This window comes from Tachysurus fulvidraco, chromosome 7, assembly GCF_022655615.1.
Source record: "Tachysurus fulvidraco isolate hzauxx_2018 chromosome 7, HZAU_PFXX_2.0, whole genome shotgun sequence".
In the NCBI taxonomy this organism is placed as follows: Eukaryota; Metazoa; Chordata; class Actinopteri; order Siluriformes; family Bagridae; genus Tachysurus; species Tachysurus fulvidraco.
Genome location: NC_062524.1, coordinates 1854771 through 1874182, shown reverse-complemented (window position 1 = coordinate 1874182; position 19412 = coordinate 1854771). Strand labels below are relative to the sequence as shown.

The 19412-nt window shown below is 42.2% G+C and overlaps 1 protein-coding gene across 2 annotated transcripts; it reads right to left on the bottom strand.

Moving 5' to 3' along the window:
• Window positions 1-1965: 1965 nt before the first annotated feature.
• Window positions 1966-17527, bottom strand: elac2 (elaC ribonuclease Z 2). 2 transcript variants are annotated; one of them, XM_027158939.2, is made up of 24 exons: window positions 17075-17527; window positions 14333-14383; window positions 14169-14239; window positions 13951-14015; window positions 13442-13499; window positions 13228-13296; window positions 12729-12851; window positions 12534-12589; window positions 12389-12447; window positions 12231-12303; window positions 11934-12046; window positions 10846-10944; window positions 10342-10480; window positions 10024-10109; window positions 8214-8335; window positions 6173-6269; window positions 5927-6065; window positions 5607-5645; window positions 5386-5495; window positions 4548-4647; window positions 4286-4406; window positions 3840-3918; window positions 3463-3607; window positions 1966-2501 (listed from the first exon to the last, which is right to left on the bottom strand). In XM_027158939.2, the coding sequence occupies exons 1-24, from the start codon at window positions 17329-17331 to the stop codon at window positions 2274-2276; spliced, it is 2499 nt and encodes an 832-aa protein (XP_027014740.2). In that variant the 5' UTR covers window positions 17332-17527; the 3' UTR covers window positions 1966-2273. The 2 variants fall into 2 exon arrangements, with proteins under 2 accessions (XP_027014740.2, XP_027014739.2); XM_027158938.2 differs by having other exon boundaries at window positions 12729-12854; window positions 17075-17526.
• Between the last annotated feature and the right edge of the window lie 1885 nt (window positions 17528-19412).

Here is a 19412-nt window from a genome sequence, read left to right as displayed (position 1 = left end):
CTCTACTGTTACCTCCATCTTTTCTTTCTTTCTCTGTCTTTTCCTTATGCTGTACTACAGAAAAGACTTTATGTCTCCTCAGGAAGTCTGCTCTCGCTTTTACACTCCTTTCATCCGTTCCCATCCTTCACTGCTCTCCTTTATGCATCTATCTTTCCCTCACATTCATTCAGTCTCTCTCTCTCTCTCTCTCTCACTCACTTTCAGCTCAATGTCTGCTAGATCCTAACACTCTGTGGTTGACTCGGATGTGCTCAGACATTTGACTGACAGTCGAGTGTAATGGTAATTACCAGCATGTCCTGGGGAGACGATCTTCAGAGCAATCAGTGGCACCTTCACACACATCAGTCTGTTCATATCAACACATTCAACACCCACCAGAGAGAGAGAGGGAGAGAGAGAGAGAGAGAGAGTGTCATGGGAACTAGAGTTGAGAGCTAAACCGCAGCATCAGACTCAGGTAGGGGGTGTGGCCTGAAGTCTGAAGGCGGAGACAGAATATTAAAAATTCATAAATTAAATTAGTAATATTTTAGCATTTAGCCCAGTGCTAAACTGGTGACCAGCATGTCAGTGATGCACCACAGGGATGTGTGTGTAACACTGTGATGTGTACATACACACACACACACACACACACACACACACACACACACACACACACACACATATGTGTGAAGCTTTTCGAAAATGACAAAAGAAAGAGAGGAACAGAGAGAAGAGAGGTTTCATTAAAGAGAATTTAGCAAAGATCCCTGAAGGACCTAACCCACATTCAGTAATAACTACTGTACAACACACACACACAGACACACACACGAGTCCCCATTAAACACCTGCAGTGAACAAGCTACAGTACACACACACACAGAGAGAGAGAGAGAGAGAGAGAGAGAGAGAGAGAGAATGAACACAAATGCCCTCAGTAACATCCAAGTGTTTCACACCTCAGAAAAGTGGAGATTAATCAGATTAATGTGAACACACACACACACACACACACACACACACACACACTGCATGGTTGATCTCACATTCTACAGTAGTAAAGAGGGCACTTATTAGTGTGTAGTGTGTAAAGGAAGTGAAGAAGAAACGACGTTTCTCTTCATCACGGTGATCATCACTGTTCCGTGTTAATAAATAAATAAATAAATAAATGTCATACATATTTAATAACACAAAATTAAAAACCAGTTCCCTAAATGATCCAGAAATCTCACACACACCATTAAACCTTTACACTGTAATTAGCTTTTTAATCAGAATCCAGCCAGGAAACTACAACCACAGCTGATTGTGTGTGTGTGTGTGTGTGTGTGTGTGTGTGTGTGTGTCTACAACACAGCTAGATGTTTAACAGGGACCAGAAAGAGCAATTGTGTCTCCTGCTTCCTGTTTAGCTCAGAATTGATGTAACATTGTCCCTGATGTAGTTAAAGCTCTTTGTGGTCACAACGTTTCATCTCAGCAGCTCATTATTGACCTTCTAACTGCTCCACCACCAGACCACCAAGATCTTCCTCCAGCTCCTCCTGTCTGTCCCAAATCTCCAGACCTCATGTGGTCTCGTGTTTCATGTGAGATCTGCTCCATGTTTAATCTCCTCGTAAAACTTATTTAGATTTCCTTTTCTTATCTTATGACGTTATTTGCCGTGACGTCACCGTGGAGGAGCGGTAGCTTTAAGATCTGCTTTCTGAATAAAACCTGACTTGACGTTTATCTTTCTGAAAGAAGAAAACGAGAACGAATATCACGAATGTGGATTTAATAAATAGATTAAAATAAATAAATAAAAAGTAAAACAATGCTGATATTCACCGAGCTCCATGTTGATGAGCACACAGCGCCCCCTGGAGGTCGACCGCCATAACAGTAGATGAGCAGCTGTAGCTGGACCTCGTCTTGTTTAGACGTGAACCAGAGCTGCTTCTCATTTCAATTAAAGGAGACCAGACGGACAAGGAGGACTTTATTCCCTGCATTAAATCTCAAGACATGATTTTCATCTTTTATCAAGTTTTCCAACTCAGACACGTCTTTATTATTTAAAGAAGAAAAAAAAAAACGTACAATATGTACATGTGAAATAACACAATGTAGAGACTCGACCTATTACAGATCAGTCCACCATCATCATCATCATCATCATCCAAAACATCATCACTTGTCCTCACAGTACAGGCTGAATCTTCACTATTCCAGCTCTTATTGGCTAAATTCATCTCGTCGTCCTTTCCCATTGGCTAAACCGCACTGATCCGAGATCAGGTGGTTTTCATCCGTTTGGAGGCCGTTTCCCGGTCAGGTTTGTCTTTTCCTCGTTTAGCTCCTCTGCTTTCTTCAGCCTGACAGTCTGGCTCCGCCCCCACGGACTTTCCCGCCCTAAGCTCTCTCCGTTCTCTTCTCTCCTCCATTTCCTCAATCTCCTCAGCAAACAGAGCCTTCAGAGGAGCCAGGATGCGCGGGAGAATCCGGAAATCTCCAAAACGGATCTGAAATTCAGTTTAAATTACAAATAAGGACAATACTAAGAAAACAGACGGTAACTTACGGGTGTAATGTGGGGGGTGGGGGGGTGGGGTGACAAGAAAAGGTATAAAGGGGTGTATGCGGTGAGTGGGGTACAAGGTAGGGGTTTATTAAGGTAAGAGGGGTATGAAGTACAATAGATATAAGGTGAGGGGGTAGTGAGGGGGTAGTGAGGCACGGGGTGAGTGGTTTAGCAGGCAAGGTGGTATGAATAAAGAACAAAGAAATGAGGCAAAAGAAAAGAGGTGATGAGGTTATGAGGAGAAAGGTGGGGGCTGTTATGAGGAAAGAGGGGTACCTGGTAAAGAAGTATATTAGGGGGTAATGAAGCAAGAAAGTAAAGGGACATGGTGAGAGTATTTATAAGACATGGGTTATAAATCAAAGTGGGTATGAGGTAAGGGGTTATGGGGTAAGGAGGGATGAGGTTGGGGGTAGGTTACAAGGTAAACAGTGTATAAAAGCTAAGCAACAACAAGGTAAGGAAAAATGAGGCAACAAGGTAAAAGGTTATTAGGTGAAAGGTTGGTTAAACTGGTTGGGCTTGTGAGGTAAGAAGGGATGAAGGGTGAGATGAGAGGGTAACAAGGCAAAGAGGGTACAAAGTGATGGAGTATGATGTGAGGACAGGAATGAAACAAGGGGTAAGTAATGAAACAAGGGGTAAGTAATGAAACAAAGGGGTAAGTAATGAAACAAGGGGTAAGTAATGAAACAATGGGGTAAGTAAGTAATGAAGGGGTAAGTAATGAAACAAAGGGGTAAGTAATGAAACAAAGGGGGTAAGTAATGAAACAAGGGGGTAAGTAATGAAACAAGGGGGTAAGTAATGAAACAAGGGGTAATTAAGTAATGAAGGGGTAAGTAATGAAGGGGTAATAAGGTGAAGGGAGGAAACGAATCAGGAATATTTAGTGTCCTCACTCTCATGTGATCGAAGGCCACGCCCACACGCTGATTAAAGTCGGAGCTGAACAGTGGGATCTTGGCGTATCTCTGACTGAAGTGGTTCAACATAATAAACTCTGTGTTCATACTCATCCCAATACCGATGGCCTGAGACGTCGTACTGCAGGAGGGACCCCACACACACACACACACACACACACACACACACACACACACACACAGAGTGAGTTGGGAATGCACGTGGACCAGTGTCATTGTGTATATTTGCATCTTTGCAATAGCAGGTGTGTGTGTGTGTGTGTGTGTGTGTGTGTGTGTGTGTGTGTGTGTGTGTGTGCATGGGCAACATGTGTATACAACTGAAACATGCATGTGTTTATATCTGTGTGTACCTGTGCCTTTTCTCCATGGCCTCCTCTTCCATGCCATCCTCCAGTGTTGCCTCATGGATTAGCAACGTCGCATTCTTTCCTGCAAATCACACACACACACACACACACGCACGCACACACGCACACACGCACACACACACACACACACACACACACACACACACAATTTCAGAGTAATGAGTCACTGCTGGCTCTGTAATCCAGAGGTAGGGATGGAGTGCATGTGTCTCTCTGGAGTTGTTAGTGGAGATTGGGCTGATCAATAAGTGTGTGTGTGTGTGTGTGTGTGTGTGTGTGTGTGTGTGTGTGTGTGTGTGTGCGCCCGCATGCAAGTGTGCAAGAAGCACACATCACAAACACAACACAGCTTTAAACACTGTATTTCAGCTCTATTGATTAAACCAGACTAAAGTGTGTGTGTGTGTGTGTGTGTGTGTGTGTCTCACCCATCTGTGCGAGTGTGTCACATGGCATGGTGTCTCCGGAGAAGACGAGCTGCCAGCCAGACTGATGGGTCAAACTGCAGGCGTATGCGTTCTTACAGTGCCGCACCAAACACGTCTGAAACTGTCACCACACACACACACACACACACACACACACACACACACACACACACACACACACACACACACACACACACACACTGCGCTCTTAAACCCACACACACCTAATACACTTTATTGTGATGGAGTATTAGCTCTCTACCTTAGTGAGGTCGTTCCTCTTCAGCAGAGCGTGAATGAAGGACTGGGTCTTGAACTTGGGCACTTCAGCTCCATCACACAGACACTTTGCAGGGATGAAACTAAAAAGCAAACACACACACGCACACACACACACACACACACACACACACACACACACACACACACACATTGTACTATCTCTAGAGCTCTGTCCAACCACATGACCTCAAAAATTACAATTTCTAATGCTGTAACCAACTACATGACCTCCAGAGCTGTGCTATAACTGTGCTAACTCAAGAGCATTTTATAACTGTGCTAACTCTGGAGCCTTGACCAAATCCTCTAACCATAAAGCCAAGCTTTCTCAAGAGCCCTGATACAATATGATCACTGGAGATCCCTGATACAATATGATCACTGGAGATCCCTGAAACAATATGATCACTGGAGATCCCTGATACAATATGATCACTGGAGATCCCTGATACAATATGATCACTGGAGATCCCTGATACAATATGATCACTGGAGATCCCTGAAACAATATGATCACTGGAGATCCCTGAAACAATATGATCACTGGAGATCCCTGATACAATATGATCACTGGAGATCCCTGATACAATATGATCACTGGAGATCCCTGAAACAATATGATCATTGTAGATCCCTGAAACAATATGATCACAGTAGATCCCTGATACAATATGATCACTGGAGATCCCTGATACAATATGATCACTGGAGATCCCTCATCCACTGTGATCATACGAGATCCCTGCTCCACTAACTCCTGCTCAATGCGGCTGTAATGTGTGTGTATAATGTGGTGTGGTTTAGGACAGAACCCTCACTTGACATGGCTGAGGATTTCCTGGCAGTGATCATGGTACTGATTGAGCCACGTCATGATCTGAGCAGGAGCCACCAGGTACACAGGAGTAAAGGCTTTACCCAGACTCCTCTGCAGAGAGACAGGGCGAAAATCATTTACACAGCACGACTACGTCATTGCGTTTAAAACAGAGTGAACAGGCGTAAATAAACAGAGGGATGTAGTAATAAGTGCACTGACCAGAGCTCGCTCTCTCTGCAGCAGCAGGTTAATCAGTCCCTAAGGAGTGAAACAGAAAAAATACAGAGTAAAAAACACTGTTCAGCATTAGCTAGACATAACAGTGAATAATATATTTTACTAAACTGTGTGTGTGTGTGTGCTTGTGTGTGTGTGAGAGTGTGTGTGTGAGTGCTTGTGTGTGTGTGTGAGTGTGTGTGTGCGCTTGTGCGTACCTGCATGCATGTATGTGTGTGTGTGTGTGTGAGTGTGAGAGAGAGAGAGAGAGAGAGAGAGAGAGAGTGTGTGTGTGTGTGTGTGTGTGTGTGCGTGAGACTCACCGTGTGATGATCAGCGTGAATATGAGACACAAACACAGTGGACAACTTGACCAGCATCTCATCCACACTGTTACCATACTGACGACACAACTGACCAAATGTGCCTTCACCACAGTCCAACAACAGAGACTGGCAGGAGCTACCACACACACACACACACACACACACACACACACACACACACACACCGTTTAAATATATAAACACACAATCCATGTTAGTGTGTGTTACAGTATGTTTCTCTACCTGATGTTAATCAGTGTGCTGCTGACGTTCCTGATCTTCATGGGCAGAGCTGATCCTGTTCCCAAAAACACCACCTCAGGGTACCGCTCCACCTTACCTACACACACACACACACACACACACACACACACACACACACACACACACACACTAGATTAGCTCAATGGTAAATCTATAATCTCTGTATTTGAAAAGTTTCCATATATTAATGACATCAACCTTAAAGCTGGACCTTAAACTGTAGATGATAAAGGCTGAGGTCTGGACATTAATCTGGATGATGTGATGATGTAGTTGATGATGTAGATGATGTGATGATGTAGTTGATGATGTAGATGATGTGATGTAGATAATGTGATGTAATGATGTAGTTGATGATGTAGATAATGTGATGTAATGATGTAGTTGATGATGTAGATAATGTGATGTAATGATGTAGTTGATGATGTAGATGATGTGATGTAATGATGTAGATGATGATGTAGATGATGTAATGATGTAGTTGATATAATGATGTAGATGATGTAATGATGTAGATGATGTAATGATGTAGTAGATGATGTAATGATGTAATTGATATAATGATGTAGATGATGTAATGATGTAATGATGTAGATGATGATGTAGATGATGTAATGATGTAGTTGATATAATGATGTAGATGATGTAATGATGTAGATTATGTAATGATGTAGTTGATGATGTGATGTAGATAATGTGATGTAATGATGTAGTTGATGATGTAGATAATGTGATGTAATGATGTAGATGATGTAATGATGTAGTTGATATAATGATGTAGATGATATAATGATGTAGATTATGTAATGATGTAGATGATGTAATGATGTAGTTGATGATGTAGATGATGTAATGATGCAGTTGATGTAGATGATGTAATGATGTAGTTGATATAATGATGTAGATGATGTAGATGATGTAATGATGTAGTTGATGATGTAGATGATGTGATGTAGATAATGTGATGTAATGATGTAGTTGATGATGTAGATGATGTAATGATGTAGTTGATGATGTAGATAATGTGATGTAATGATGTAGATGATGTAATGATGTAGATTATGTAATGATGTAGATGATGTAATGATGTAGATGATGTGATGTAGATAATGTGATGTAATGATGTAGTTGATGATGTAGATGATGTAATGATGTAGATGATGTAATGATGTAGATGATGTAATGATGTAGTTGATATAATGATGTAGATGATGTAATGAAGTAGTTGATGATGTAGATGATGTAATGATGTAGTTGATGATGTAGATGATGTAATGATGTAGTTGATATAATGATGTGATATAATGATGTAATGATGTATTGAAGTAGTTGATGTAGATGATGTAATGATGTAGATGATGATGTAATGATGTAGATGATGATGTAATGATGTAGATGATGTAATAGATGATGATGTAGATGATGATGTAGATGATGATGCAGATGATGTAGATGATGATGATGATGTAGATGATGATGTAGATGATAATGTGATGATGCAGATGATGATGCAGATGATGCAGATGATGTAGATGATGATGTAGATGATGCAGATGATGTAGATGATGATGTAGATGATGTAGATGATGATGTAGATGATAATGTGATGATGCAGATGATGTAGATGATGCAGATGATGCAGATGATGATGTAGATGATGATCTGATGATGCAGATGATGATGTAGATGATGTAATGATGATGTAGATGATGATGTAGATGATGTAATGATGTAGATGATGATGTAGATGATGTAATGATGTAGTTGTAGATGATGATGTTCTGATGAGAGGTTTGGGACTGAGACTAGATTAATGAATGCAGTTCTATTCAGACTGAAACACCCCACAGTGAGGACGAGCACACAGACGAGTGAACCAGGCCAGCTGAGGTCACGGCTGAGGAAATGAAACGCCACTCAACATCAGGCTTCCTGTCCATCTATCTATCTATCTCTCTCTCTATCTCTCTCTTTCCCCTCTGTCTCTCCATCACTCTGTGGGGATGGATGATGGCCTCACCGGACAGAACGGCAGAGTCGGTGGTTTGGAAATGTTTACACTCCTCCACTTCCTGCAGGAAATTTGGCACCTCCGCAGCCTCCTTAATGAATTCCTCTCGGTCACAGGTGGGGATGGCATCACTACACACACACACACACACACACACACACACACACACACGTCTGAGCAGTTCTGACAGAAACCTAATAGCTTAAAGCCACTGAAGCCAATCCGTCCAATCCGTCATCTATTTGAAGACAAATGTGTTGAGACAAAGAGAAATGTATCTAATAAAGCTTCTTTCTACAGAATATCATTTCTGCCTGAGGACAGGAATCCAGTTAAACACCTACTCTGGACTCTCTGAAGCCCTGCTAGACAAGTGAGACATAGAATCCTCACGTAAATTCATTTTCCTGTGTGTGTGTGTGTGTGTCTGTGTGTGTCTGTGTGTGTGTATGTGTGTGTGCAAGTGTGTGTGTGTCCTGGAAATGAAGTGTAACCTAAAGCAGCAAAACTTTACATTATAGTGTATTGTGCAGTTGATATTAGCCTGTAGTAGATTTAGTCTGTAGTAGAATTAGCCTGTAGTAGAATTAGCCTGTAGTAGATTTGGCCTGTAGTAGATTTAGCCTGTAGTAGATTTGGCCTGTAGTAGATTTAGTCTGTAGTAGAATTAGCCTGTAGTAGAATTAGCCTGTAGTAGAATTAGCCTGTAGTAGAATTAGCCTGTAGTAGAATTAGCTTGTAGTAGATTAAGCCTGTAGTAGAATTAGCCTGTAGTAGAATTAGCCTGTAGTAGATTTAGCCTGTAGTAGATTTAGTCTGTAGTAGATTTAGTCTGCAGTAGATTTGGCCTGTAGTAGAATTAGTCTGTAGTAGATTTAGCCTGTAGTAGATTTAGTCTGTAGTAGATTTAGTCTGCAGTAGATTTGGCCTGTAGTAGATTTAGCCTGCAGTAGATTTAGCCTGCAGTAGATTTGGCCTGTAGTAGATTTAGTCTGCAGTAGATTTGGCCTGTAGTAGATTTAGCCTGCAGTAGATTTAGCCTGCAGTAGATTTGGCCTGTAGTAGATTTAGTCTGCAGTAGATTTGGCCTGTAGTAGATTTAGCCTGTAGTAGATTTAGCCTGTAGTAGATTTAGTCTGCAGTAGATTTGGCCTGTAGTAGATTTAGTCTGCAGTAGATTTGGCCTGTAGTAGATTTAGCCTGTAGTAGATTTAGCCTGTAGTAGATTTAGTCTGCAGTAGATTTGGCCTGTAGTAGATTTGGCCTGTAGTAGATTTAGCCTGCAGTAGATTTAGTCTGCAGTAGATTTGGCCTGTAGCAGATTTAGCCTGCAGTAGATTTAGTCTGCAGTAGATTTGGCCTGTAGTAGACTTAGCCTGTAGTAGATTTAGCCTGTAGTAGATTTAGCCTGTAGTAGATTTAGTCTGCAGTAGATTTGGCCTGTAGTGGATTTAGCCTGTAGTGGATTTAGCCTGTAGTAGACTTAGCTTGTAGTAGATTTAGCTTGTAGTAGATTTAGTCTGTAGTAGATTTAGTCTGATCAGAGCTGTAGATAAATACGAACTGGGACATTTAACTATTTGATTAGAATAATCCAGGGTCTGTAACAAGCTGAATGAAGCTCTAGATTTCTTTAGATTAGCATAATCTGGGTTATGAAAGGGAAACATCTAAAATTGAAGGTCTAGATGACGAGATGATCAGGATCACGTGTGATCACGTGTGATTAGTGGAATCGGAAGTCTGGAAATGAAGCTCTGGATTTGTTCGGTCTGGATTAAGAGCTTTAACCCCGTGCAGTGTGAAGCGAGGCTCTCACCGCTGCCACTCAGCTTTGGGTCTGAGCTGGAACTTGAGCAGACACTCAGCTCTGACGTTGGGGACGTGCAGCGCAGCCTGAGACTCCTACACACACACACACACACACACACACACACACACACACACACACACACACACACACAGATCAACAAGTAAACAAACAGCTAATCAGACCTTCAATTCCAGTTCCATATCACACGGCTGTGAGAATCGTGTTCCTGACACTGAGATGGTGCTGCTGCTACATCGACTGAAACGTCCTGCAGCTCCACCATGTCGTTGCCTTAATAAAGGCGGAGCAGCGAGTCTGCTGTACCTTAGAGGTGTAGTGCTGCAGCTCGGGGAAGATGTCTGAGTGGATCAGGTTCAGCTGGGTCTGGATCTTGTGGCTGCGGACGTTGTGGACGGTGGAGACCTGCTCATTCATGATCAGGTGCTCTGTACTGCAGGAGAACCTGACACACACACACACACACACACACACACACACACCCCTAAATCTTCACTCCAACACAGACACTACTAAAGCTCTGAATTACCATGGCAACCAACTCTGGTGATTGTAATAAATAAATATTTAACTCTGAAATTGATCTTTTATGCTAATTAACTCATAGCAAGATGCAGATTTTGTGAACAGATTTACAATTTAAACACAGGTGTGTGTGTGTGTGTGTGTGTGTATGTGTATGTGTATGTGTGTGTGTGTGTGTGTATGTGTATGTGTGTGTGTGTGTGTGTGTGTGTGTGTGTGTGTGTGTGTATGTGTATGTGTGTGTGTGTGTGTGTGTAAATAAGTGTCCCCTTGTAGAGACAGTACCTCTCCATCCAGCGCTGGTACTCTGGAGTTTTCAGCACAGACTCCGGTGTCATGTGAACCACCAGAGCTGCAGAACCTTCTGAACCCTCACTCTGATACCTACCACAAACACACACACACACACACACACACACACACACACACACACACACAGGTAGGTTCGAAGTATTAACATCTGTATCCAAGTACAGGGGAAAAGGATGTACATGGTTGCTATGGTGACCTGAATATCTTTAAAGTCCTTAAAAGTTTTATTTATGTTAGTTTAAGCCACACCCAAACCCTAACCCTAACACACACCCAAACCCTAACCCTAACACACACCCAAACCCTAAACCTAACACACCCAAACCCTAAACCTAACACACCCAAACCTTAACCCTAACACACACCCAAACCCTAACCCTAACACACACCCAAACCCTAAACCTAACACACACCCAAACCTTAACCCTAACACACACCCAAACCCTAACACACACCCAAACCCTAAACCTAACACACCCAAACCTTAACCCTAACACACCCCAAACCTTAACCCTAACACACACCCAAACCCTAACACCCTAACCCTAAACCAAACACACCCCCTACCCCTAAACCGAACACACCCCCTAACCCTAAACCTAACACACCCCCAAACCCTAAACCTAATACACCCCCCCTAACACACACCCAAACCTTAACCCTAACACACACGCCCAAACCCTAACACACCCCCAAACCCTAAACCGAACACACCCCCAAACCCAAAACCTAACCCACCCCAAACCCTAACCCTTACACACCCCCAAACCCTAACACACCCCCAAACCCTAACCCTAACACACCCCCAAACCCTAACCCTAACACACCCCCAAACCCTAACCCTAACACACCCCCAAACCCTAACCCTAACACACCCCCAAACCCAAACCCTAAGGGAATTTATCAAATAAAGAAAAATATACACAGACAAAAAAGGGACCAAAAAGTGAACCTTGAGGGACACCTGAAAGTCTACCAAGTTGATGGATGTGAATCAAACCCCATTTGGTGTTTTTTAAGGTTTGAATGTGAAGGTTAAGGTGAAGTGAAGATGACGTCACCTTGTGAGAACCTGATTGGTGCACAGCGATTGAACAAACACTTCAGAGGGACAGTCGATCACCAGGAACACCGGACCGGGATCGGCTGGAGTACACACTTCATCTGGCTGGATCTGAAACACACACACACACACACACACACACACACACACACACACACAGTTCATCCCAAACATCTTCAACAATAGAAAGCTGATGTAAAGAGTGAAGTTAAGGTTCATCTCGAGACTGATGACTAACCTCGACTTTCAGAGTTATAAAAACGACACTGTTTATGGTGTAAGTGCAGGATTTTACCTCCTTGCCCTCGTATGTGATGCTTCTCCCGTCCTTTAAGGCGGATATGAGCGGGCCGATGGCCGCCGTCCCTCTGTGAGTGAACCACAGTTTTAATGAGCGACAGCAGCAGCATCACACATACACGACATGAGGAGAAGAAATGTAGAAACACTCACACAGGAAGTCCCAGCTCCTTGGCTTTCTGCACCAGGAAGTTGCCTTTTTTCGGGTGCAGCTGTGAGTTGAGACAAGAGTGAGTCATCAGAGCCTTAACTCGGTCATGAGGGAGAGACAGGAAGTGATGTCATGAACGATTCTTACCTTACACACGTAGGCCACCACCAGCGAGGGGTCTCGAGTGCTTCTCTCTCTACGTCCTGACATTGAAACACACACACACACACACACACACACACACACACACACACACACACCCCACACACACATCAAGCACTAAGTAAGGGAGTGTTTATGAACATGTTATAAACTGTATTAGAACACAGCCAGTGTCAGTACCAGGACTTTCTGAGCCGTCACTCCCGTTCTCCTCACTCTCGTCTTTCTGCCACAGTTCCCTCCGCTGGTCACGCCCACTGCCACTCCCACCACTGCCACGCCTCATCTGGTCTGAACTCCTACCTGCTACACACACAAAGTCAGACAGAGAGATGGACAGAAAAAAGAGACAGAGAGACAGAGAGAGAGAGAGAGAGAGAGAGAGAGAGAGAGAGAGAGAGAGAGAGAGAGAGAGAGAGAGAGAGAGAGAGAAAAGAGAGAGAGACAAAGAGAGAGAGAGAACAATAACAGCTACAGTGTGATCAGATGACTGATGGTTATAATGATGACAGTGTGATGATAAACATTATGAGTACATTGAGGAGTGTTTGCATGTCACGAGTTCACTTAAGACTATAATCAGTGTCTCATCACAGAGTGTGTGTGTGTGTGTGTGTGTGTGTGTGTGTGTGTGTGTGAGATGATGTGTGTATTTGCACACTAAATTGTGAACACTTACCAAATAAGGGCACTTGTTTGACAGTCATGGTGTCGTCTCTATACTCAGGCTCAGTGTACGGTCTCACTGCTGCACTCAGTAAACACACACACACACACACACACACACACACACAAACACACACACACTTATCTTTAACTGTGTAAATTCTTTAAAAAGATAGAATACTCTACTAAATGCGTCTCAGTCTCAGGTCTGGACAGAAAGCTCTTACACAGTCTGATGTCGTCCAGCGGCCCAGAGAACACTCGGATAGCATTCAGATATCTCTCCTGAAAAACAACAGAGGTGACGGAGTGTGTGTTAGCTAGCGCTGTCCGTCAGTGAATCAGACGCTGAGTTAGTGAATCACTTGGTCAAGATTCACTCCTAGATTCAGTGAGTTGATCCTGTCCTGAGCAAGTGATTCTCTGGGTTTTACTGCGTATTTGTTTACATTCCACCGGGTGTGAAAATGATTCCTTTCATAAATGTGGATATTAAAATATGGACACACACACACACACACACACACACACACAAAAAGATTGGAGTTCACGTGACTCCACCCTGGAGTTGACTCCACCCTTTTCTGTATAACACAGCAATCAAGCAGCACGTTTGGGGAAAAACGAATCAGTGAACAAATCACTTAAACGAACAGAATGGAACGTCTCGTTTGTGATCCGTCTGAAGTGTTATTTTGGAAGTTGAAGTGAAAACCAGACAGAAACGTGTACACACCAGCTGAGGAGGTCCGGACATGACGCACTCGGGGACTCCGGTGTCCTTCAGAGTCAGAATCATTCCTGAGAATCAAATCTGGAGTTCAACTCAAACAGCAGACACAGCAACATAAATATAACATGCAGCTATTCTGTGCTGATGCTTCTAATTAAGGGATCAGTGTGTTTCTGCGATCCTGTGTGTGTGCGTGTGTGTGTGTGTGTGTGTGTGTGTACCTGAAAGTCCTCCTACTGTGTCCCAGCTCATACGAGTCAGGAAGATGTTGTCCAAGCGAGCAGCTCTCAATCTGCACCATAAGCACAGAAACATTTGTGTGTGTGTGTGTGTGTGTGTGTGTGTGTGCCAGTGTGTAACATTGTTATTCACACACACGACTCACTTGTGCTCCTGCATCAGTCTTTGTGTTCCCTCTCCACAGTTAAACAGATATCTGAAAAACAGTTCAACGCTCGTTAAAGTCCGACTGAACCTCATCACACGTTTGTTTATTTACCTACAACAACTGGGGTCAAAGTTCAGGATCAATAAAGTACTGAGATTTTCACCTAACGGCCAACGAATAAATGATCTGAGACATTTTATAACGATGCTGCTGTGGAGAAAAGCATCTCAGGACACAACCATGTCAATTAAGGCAGTTTGTTTGTTCTGACAAAGACCCCTCAACACTTCTCCTCCTCCCCTTGACCCTTCACACCCGACACGCCCTCTTTCAGCTCCACCCTTCTCTCAGCACTACAGAACTTTACTAAACCTCCCAGACACAGGAACAGTTCCTTACCCCAGACAATCACCCTGATTAACACCTCACCATCATTATATTCACTGCTTCATATCTATAAGTGCTGCATTATCAGGACTGTTTACACTATTTAGAACTGATCTGTTATATATTCTGTATTTATATGTAATACTTGTATAGTTTATACTGTATAAAGATGTGATGGTCCAGAGGTCCAGGTGCTGGGTTCCTAATCAGAAGGTCAGGGTTCAAGGCCACAAGCTGCTGAGACATCTACGTTGGGTCCTTGAGTGACAATGGGCTGCGCTCTGGCCCCAGGCTCTGACCCTGCGCTCTGGCCCCAGGCTCATAATAGCCTGGGATATGTGAAAACCCTACTGCCTTGTACGTGTACATGTGTAATGACAATAAAGTTTAATCTAATCTAATCTAATCTATCATCATCTGTTTTGTCTTGTCTTGTGTAGTCTGTATGGTCTTGTGTAGTCTGTATGGTCTTGTCTTGTATAGTCTGTATGGTCTTGTCTTGTATAGTCTGTATGGTCTTGTGTAGCCTGTATGGTCTTGTCTTGTATAGTCTGTATGGTCTTGTCTTGTATAGTCTGTATGGTCTTGTCTTGTATAGTCTGTATGGTCTTGTGTAGCCTGTATGGTCTTGTCTTGTATAGTCTGTATGGTCTTGTGTAGTCTGTATGGTCTTGTCTTGTATAGTCTGTATGGTCTTGTCTTGTATAGTCTGTATGGTCTTGTGTAGTCTGTATTGTCTTGTGTAGTCTGTATGGTCTTGTGTAGTCTGCATGGTCTTGTCTTGTGTAGTCTGTATGGTCTTGTATAGTCTGTATGGTCTTGTCTTGTGTAGTCTTTATGGTCTTGTATAGTCTGTATGGTCTTGTCTTGTGTAGTCTGTATGGTCTTGTGTAGTCTGTATGGTCTTGTGTAGTCTGTCTGGTCTTGTGTAGTCTGTCTGGTCTTGTCTTGTGTAGTCTGTATGGTCTTGTCTTGTGTAGTCTGTATGGTCTTGTCTTGTGTAGTCTGTATGGTCTTGTCTTGTGTAGTCTGTATGGTCTTGTCTTGTGTAGTCTGTATGGTCTTGTCTTGTGTAGTCTGTATGGTCTTGTCTTGTGTAGTCTGTATGGTCTTGTGTAGTCTGTATGGTCTTGTGTAGTCTGTCTGGTCTTGTGTAGTCTGTCTGGTCTTGTATAGTCTGTATGGTCTTGTCTTGTATAGTCTGTATGGTCTTGTCTTGTATAGTCTGTATGGTCTTGTCTTGTATAGTCTGTATGGTCTTGTGTAGTCTGTATTGTCTTGTGTAGTCTGTATTGTCTTGTGTAGTCTGTATGGTCTTGTGTAGTCTGCATGGTCTTGTCTTGTGTAGTCTGTATGGTCTTGTATAGTCTGTATGGTCTTGTCTTGTGTAGTCTTTATGGTCTTGTATAGTCTGTATGGTCTTGTCTTGTGTAGTCTGTATGGTCTTGTGTAGTCTGTATGGTCTTGTGTAGTCTGTATGGTCTTGTGTAGTCTGTATGGTCTTGTGTAGTCTGTCTGGTCTTGTCTTGTGTAGTCTGTATGGTCTTGTCTTGTGTAGTCTGTATGGTCTTGTGTAGTCTGTATGGTCTTGTGTAGTCTGTATGGTCTTGTGTAGTCTGTATGGTCTTGTCTTGTGTAGTCTGTATGGTCTTGTCTTGTGTAGTCTGTATGGTCTTGTGTAGTCTGTATGGTCTTGTCTTGTGTAGTCTGTATGGTCTTGTCTTGTGTAGTCTGTATGGTCTTGTGTAGTCTGTCTGGTCTTGTGTAGTCTGTCTGGTCTTGTGTAGTCTGTCTGGTCTTGTCTTGTGTAGTCTGTCTGGTCTTGTCTTGTGTAGTCTGTATGGTCTTGTCTTGTGTAGTCTGTATGGTCTTGTCTTGTGTAGTCTGTATGGTCTTGTCTTGTGTAGTCTGTATGGTCTTGTGTAGTCTGTATGGTCTTGTGTAGTCTGTATGGTCTTGTGTAGTCTGTATGGTCTTGTCTTGTGTAGTCTGTCTGGTCTTGTGTAGTCTGTCTGGTCTTGTGTAGTCTGTATGGTCTTGTCTTGTGTAGTCTGTATGGTCTTGTGTAGTCTGTATGGTCTTGTGTAGTCTGTCTGGTGTTATTTATTTCTGTACTTTTGAGAGTCACAAACAGCTGGAACTGAATTCCTTGTGAGTGTGAACACACTTGGCCACTAAACCTGGTTCTGATTGTGTCCTCAGTTCAGGTTGTTGGTGTAATGATGTGCTGAATGTTTTGACTCCCTAAACACCAACATGTGCACGTGTCTGCGGTGACTGGGGCTCGAGCTGAAGGTGTGGTGTACAGGTGACGATGATGATGATGATGACGATGATGATGATGATTCTTACCGGTTGTATTCTGAGAACACGTACAGAGACGCGCCGTTCTCGCGCGCCCCCGCTCCCACCACCTGCGCGTACACGGTGGATGGCCCGTGCAGGTCCGCGTGCTTGCGGCTCTCCCGGGAGCGCACGTGCCGCAGCGTGTCCTTAGGCGGTTTCGGTTTCCGGTTCCTGTCTGTGGCCATGTCAGATCTACACCTGGTCAGAGCGGCGGACACACGGGGAAAGTTTATCTGTCTGCACCGGGACAAAGCAACGTGCATAATAAACACACACAGTGACGCCCGCGGGAGGACAAATTAACTCCCTACATCCGCCAAATAAAACTTGTACAAATAAACACGCTTTTTACTGTAACCCCGCACTCATCCCTCTAACTACACTGTAGTTACTACACCATCACACAGGACTGCTCGTCATTGCACACGCCACCGGGGGGCTTCCGGCGCCTGCTGATGACGTCACACACGACTGTCAAAAATCCGAATCAGGTGTATTGGCTAAGTGTGTTCACACTCACAAGAGATTCGGTTCTGTTTGTGACTCTCAACAGTACAGACATAAATAACACTATACTATACAAACACGTTTTGTCTTAAATATTGCACTTTTTACACTATTTGCTTCTGATTTTAAAAGTATAAATAACAATATGAACAAATATTTTTACAAGTTTACGTGTATACGTGTTTGGTAAATATGTACCGTTTCTAGTTGGACCACTGAGTGTTGTCTTTTGGGGGAAAATGTTAAATATTACTGCATATTTAATTATAGTAGTATAAATATATACACCTGTATTATGGCTCTGTCTCAAATCGGGCACAACGTAACTATTGCACTAGGGAGCGATATTTGCCCTCATGATTCCCTGTTGTATATAGTGTACATAGTGTATATAGTGTACATAGTGTATATAGTGTACATAGTGCACATAGTGTATACAGTGTACATAGTGTATATAGTGTACATAGTGTACATAGTGTACATAGTGTATATAGTGAGCATAGTGTATATAGTGTATATAGTGTACATAGTGCACATAGTGTATATAGTGTACATAGTGTATATAGTGAGCATAGTGTATATAGTGTATATAGTGTACATAGTGTACATAGTGTATATAGTGTACATAGTGTACATAGTGTATATAGTGTATATAGTGTACATAGTGCACATAGTGTATACAGTGTACATAGTGTATATAGTGTACATAGTGTACATAGTGTATATAGTGAGCATAGTGTATATAGTGTACATAGTGCACATAGTGTATACAGTGTACATAGTGCACATAATGTAAATAGTGTACATAGTGTATATAGTGTATATAGTGTACATAGTGTACATAGTGCACATAGTGTATACAGTGTACATAGTGCACATAATGTAAATAGTGTACATAGTGTATATAGTGTGTATAGTGCACATAGTGTATATAGTGCACATAGTGTATATAGTGTATTTAGTGTATATAGTGTGTATAGTGCACATAGTGTATATAGTGTACATAGTGCACATAATGTAAATAGTGCATATAGTGTATATAGTACATAGTGAGTTTATATAGTGTATAGTGTACATAGTGTATATAGTGTACATAGCGTATATAATGTACATAGTGTATATAGTGTACATAGTGTATATAGTGAGCATAGTGTATAGTGAGCATAGTGTATATAGTATACATAGTGTACATAGTGTGTATATAGTGAGCATAGTGTATATAGTGTACATAGTGTATATAGTGTGTATATAGTGAGCATAGTGTATATAGTGTACATAGTGTATATAGAGTGTATATAGTGAGCATAGTGTATATAGTGTACATAGTGTATATAGTGAGCATAGTGTATATAGTGTGTATGTAGTGAGCATAGAGTATATAGTGTACATAGTGTATATAGTGAGCATAGAGTATATAGTGTACATAGTGTATATAGTGAGCATAGTGTATATAGTGCACATAGTGTATATATAGTGAGCATAGTGTATATAGTGTACATAGTGTATATAGTGAGCATAGTGTATATAGTGTGTATGCTCACTACATATATTACATTATGTACACTATATACATTATGTACACTACATACACTATGCTCATTATGTACAATAAGCATAGTGTATGTAGTGTACATAATGTATATAGTGTACATAGTGTGTATATAGTGAGCATAGTGTTTGTAGTGTACATAGTGTACATAATGCGCATAGTTTATATAGTGTACATAGTGTACTAGTGAAGCTGTGTTAATTGTGGATCCGAATAGGGCCACTAGAGGGCATCAGAGATCCATTTAGCGTCATAACTTATCCAGAGCGACATACATTATCTCATTTT

Excerpts from the sequence above, each read along its gene's own strand:
- elac2 (XM_027158938.2), bottom strand. The coding sequence starts at position 17,331 with ATGCACGTTGCTTTGTCCCGGTGCAGACAGATAAACTTTCCCCGTGTG. Across the intron at positions 13,500-13,950 it reads TGTCCGGACCTCCTCAGCTG|GAGAGATATCTGAATGCTAT; the intron begins GTGTGTACACGT and ends GTTGTTTTTCAG. Across the intron at positions 6,066-6,172 it reads AGCACACTGATTAACATCAG|CTCCTGCCAGTCTCTGTTGT; the intron begins GTAGAGAAACAT and ends TGTGTGTGGTAG.